At 59.9% G+C, this 3,124-nt stretch overlaps 1 protein-coding gene across 1 annotated transcript; it reads right to left on the reverse strand.

Moving 5' to 3' along the window:
- Positions 1-1,764: 1,764 nt before the first annotated feature.
- Positions 1,765-2,526, reverse strand: LOC136548044 (uncharacterized). The gene has a single exon (XM_066539699.1). The coding sequence runs from the start codon at positions 2,524-2,526 to the stop codon at positions 1,765-1,767; it is 762 nt and encodes a 253-aa protein (XP_066395796.1).
- Positions 2,527-3,124: the final 598 nt, after the last annotated feature.

The following is a 3,124-nucleotide window of genomic DNA, read 5'->3' on the forward strand; positions in this document are numbered from 1 at the left end:
GTGAACGGTTCCTGGTCGCTAGTTGATGACGCCTCGGTCCACTCCCAACGCTTGCCTTCATCGAAGACGGCGTCACGCGAGATGTGGACACGTTCTGTGGCGGGGTCGAGGAAGCGGTATGCTTTTGATCCGCTCTCGTACCCGATGAAGACAACCTTCTGGCCCTGATCGTCGAGCTTGCTGGCGTGTGGGCGGAGGCACTTGATGTAGGCGATGCACCCAAACACTTTGAGGAAGTGCACAGGTGGCTTTTTGCCGTACCATGCCTGGTACGAGGTTAGGCCATCGAGCGCGCTCGTCGGCGCTTGGTTGAGCAGGAACACGACGGTGTGGACCGCCTCCCCCAGAAGCGCCCAGGCATGCCGCGGGCGCGCAGGATGCTCCTAGCTGTGCCCACGATCATTTGGTTCCGACGCTCGACAATGCCGTTTTGCTGAGGTGTGTATGGCGCCGAGTGGTGTCGCTGGATTCCTTCACCTGCACAGTATTCACCGAACTCCACCGAGGTGAACTCACCACCATTATCGTGCGAAGTACCTTCAGCTTCTTCCCACACTCGCGCTCGACGCGCGCTTGGAATGCCATGATTGCCACCGGTGCATCTGCCTTGGAGCGCAGAAGGGTGAGCCACATGAAGCGACTCATGTCATCAACCAGCAACAAGAAGTAGAGGTTGCCAGCTAGGGTTGGTGGCAAGATTAGTCCACACAGATCTCCATGTACGAGTTCAAGCTCCTCCTGAGCTTGGTACTTGGCTGCCCGGGGGAACGGCGTGCGCTTCTGCTTCGCCAGGACGCGGTCTTCACAGACCTGCTCGACGTGGTTGATGGCGGGCAGCCCGTGCACCATGTCCTCGCGCCCCAGCTTCCTCGGCGACTGGAAGTTCAAGTGCCCGTACTGCTCATGCCACTGCCAGGCGACGTCGCCGGTGCGAGCGGTGAGACACACTAGGGCGACGACGTTCATGTTGAGGAAGTAGAGCTAGCTTGGTGAGCGCTGCACCTTGGCGAGCAGTTGACGATGCAGGTCATAGAGGCGTAGGATGCCGGACTCGATGTCGACCTTGAAGCCGTCCTCGTCCATCTAGCCGAGGCTCACGATGTTGGTGGTGAGACGCGGGATGTAGTAGACCCCATCTAGCCGGCGGTGTTCGCCGGACTTGCAAGCGAAGAGGACGGTGCCCTTGCCCTTGATGTCGACCATGGACCCATCACCGAACCAGATGGTTCCAGTGACGGCGGAGTTTAGCTCGGCGAAGACGCTCCATGTCCCCGTCATGTGGTTTGTCGCACCGGTGTCAAGCACCCAGCGGCGCGGTCCCACGGCCTCCTTCTCCTCCTCACTGAGGTGGAGGAGGACTTTTCGCTTGACGAGGTGGACGCGGGGTTGTGGATCGACAGCAGGCGGCGACGACCTGGAGTGGGGAATGGATATGGGTGGCGTGGTTACCTCTGTCTCCGCGGCGATGTACATTAAGGCCTGTTCCTCCTCCTCAGCCTGGGCCACATGGGCCGCGGCCTTTTTCCTCCCACGGTAGTCTTTGGCCCAGTGGCCTGTTTTTCCACAGTTGTCGCAGCGGTTGCCGCGTGGTGGCCTCTAGCCACTGGTGTTCCCGGCGCCCACGTTCTGGCCATCGCGGCCATCCCGCGACGAGGATCCTTCGCCGCCACGTCCGTGTCCACGCCCTCGGCGCTTTCCATGGCTGCTGGAGCCCATGCTGCCATCAGAGCTCTCCTACTCACGGCGAGCCTTGCGACGAGCCTCCTAGTCCTCCTCACAGAGCATCAGGCGCCCCATGGCGTCCGTTATCTCCTTGGGCTTAGCGCGCTCCTCGAACACGCATAGCCGCCCAATCACTTCCTCGATGGTGACCTCGTTTAGGTCGAGGAACATCTTGAGGGAGACAGCGGCCTGCGAGAGCCTGTCCTGGACGACCTGCAGCAACTTCTTCACTACCTCTGCGTCGGTGATGTTGTCGCCGAGGGAGCGAAGATTGGCAGCGAGCGTGGTGATGCGGACGCCGAACTCGTTGACGGTCTCCCCCTCCTTGAAGGAGAGAGCGCCGAATTCTCGGCGGAGCTGCTGCGCGCTGGCGTCACGCGCGCGTTCGTCGCCGATTCGCAAGTTCTTGACCGCGTCCCACGCTTCCTTCACGGTGCCCTTCCTGGCGAGAGTACTCCAGAGCTCGGACGGCACCGAGCGCAGGAGTCCTGCCATCGCCTGTCTATCGTCGTGATACTCTTCTTCGTCGGGGTCGTTGGAGATGCCGTCGTGGACGGCGTCCCAGACACGGAGGGTCTGGAAATTCACCTCCATGACAAGGGCCCATTCCGAATAATTAGTCCGAGTCAGCATCGGCCACGCGACGTTCACGGACGGCCGCTCGATGATGCGCTCGATGACTCGTGAGCCGGAGTGACGGCTGTGGCAGCGGCCACGGCGACGTGGTGGCAAACGTGACGGCTGGACCTTCTTCTTGCCGGAGCCGTCACCGGTCTCTTTCTTGGTTGGAGACTTCGACGACATGGCGACGGCGAGGATCAGAACTCCGGACGAGAACGAACACGAAGTGGACACACTGAGTTTGGTGCTGCAAGCAGCAGCGTTTTCTGTTGATTGCTATTTCTATATAAAGAAAGATACATGCAACTTTACATGGCTACTGGGGAACCAGAAAATCACGGCACGCTCGTGGTCGGCCATTGCCATCCCAGCGCCTGCGCGGTAAGCCGAAGGTGATCGCGCACTGATCTACTTCCTAAGAATAGAAAAACTATCCTGGGCTTACTATAACATTGGGCGCCGCTGAAAGTGAAGATCTTCCTCTGGCTCTCGTTCCGGAAGCGACACTGGACGAATGACAGGCGAGCAAGACATGGCCTCGAAGCCAGGGAAGAATGCTACCTCTGCGATCTGGCACCGGAGACGACTGATCACATCCTTTGTTTCTGCCCATATGCAAGAGAGGTATGGTTCCACATATGCCAAGCCCTAGGACGCCCGCTCCCACCCATGGCCCAGTCAGTCCTCGGCTGGTGGAAACGCTTGGGGGGTTGCAAGAAAATCAAAGGAAGGGCGTCGATTCGCTATTCACGCTAATCTCCTGGGGGGCGGGGGGGTTTGC

This window comes from Miscanthus floridulus, chromosome 4 (genome assembly GCF_019320115.1).
Source record: "Miscanthus floridulus cultivar M001 chromosome 4, ASM1932011v1, whole genome shotgun sequence".
In the NCBI taxonomy this organism is placed as follows: domain Eukaryota; kingdom Viridiplantae; phylum Streptophyta; class Magnoliopsida; order Poales; family Poaceae; genus Miscanthus; species Miscanthus floridulus.

Coding starts and splice junctions, on each gene's coding strand:
- LOC136548044 (XM_066539699.1), bottom strand. CDS start 2,526: ATGTCGTCGAAGTCTCCAACCAAGAAAGAGACCGGTGACGGCTCCGGC.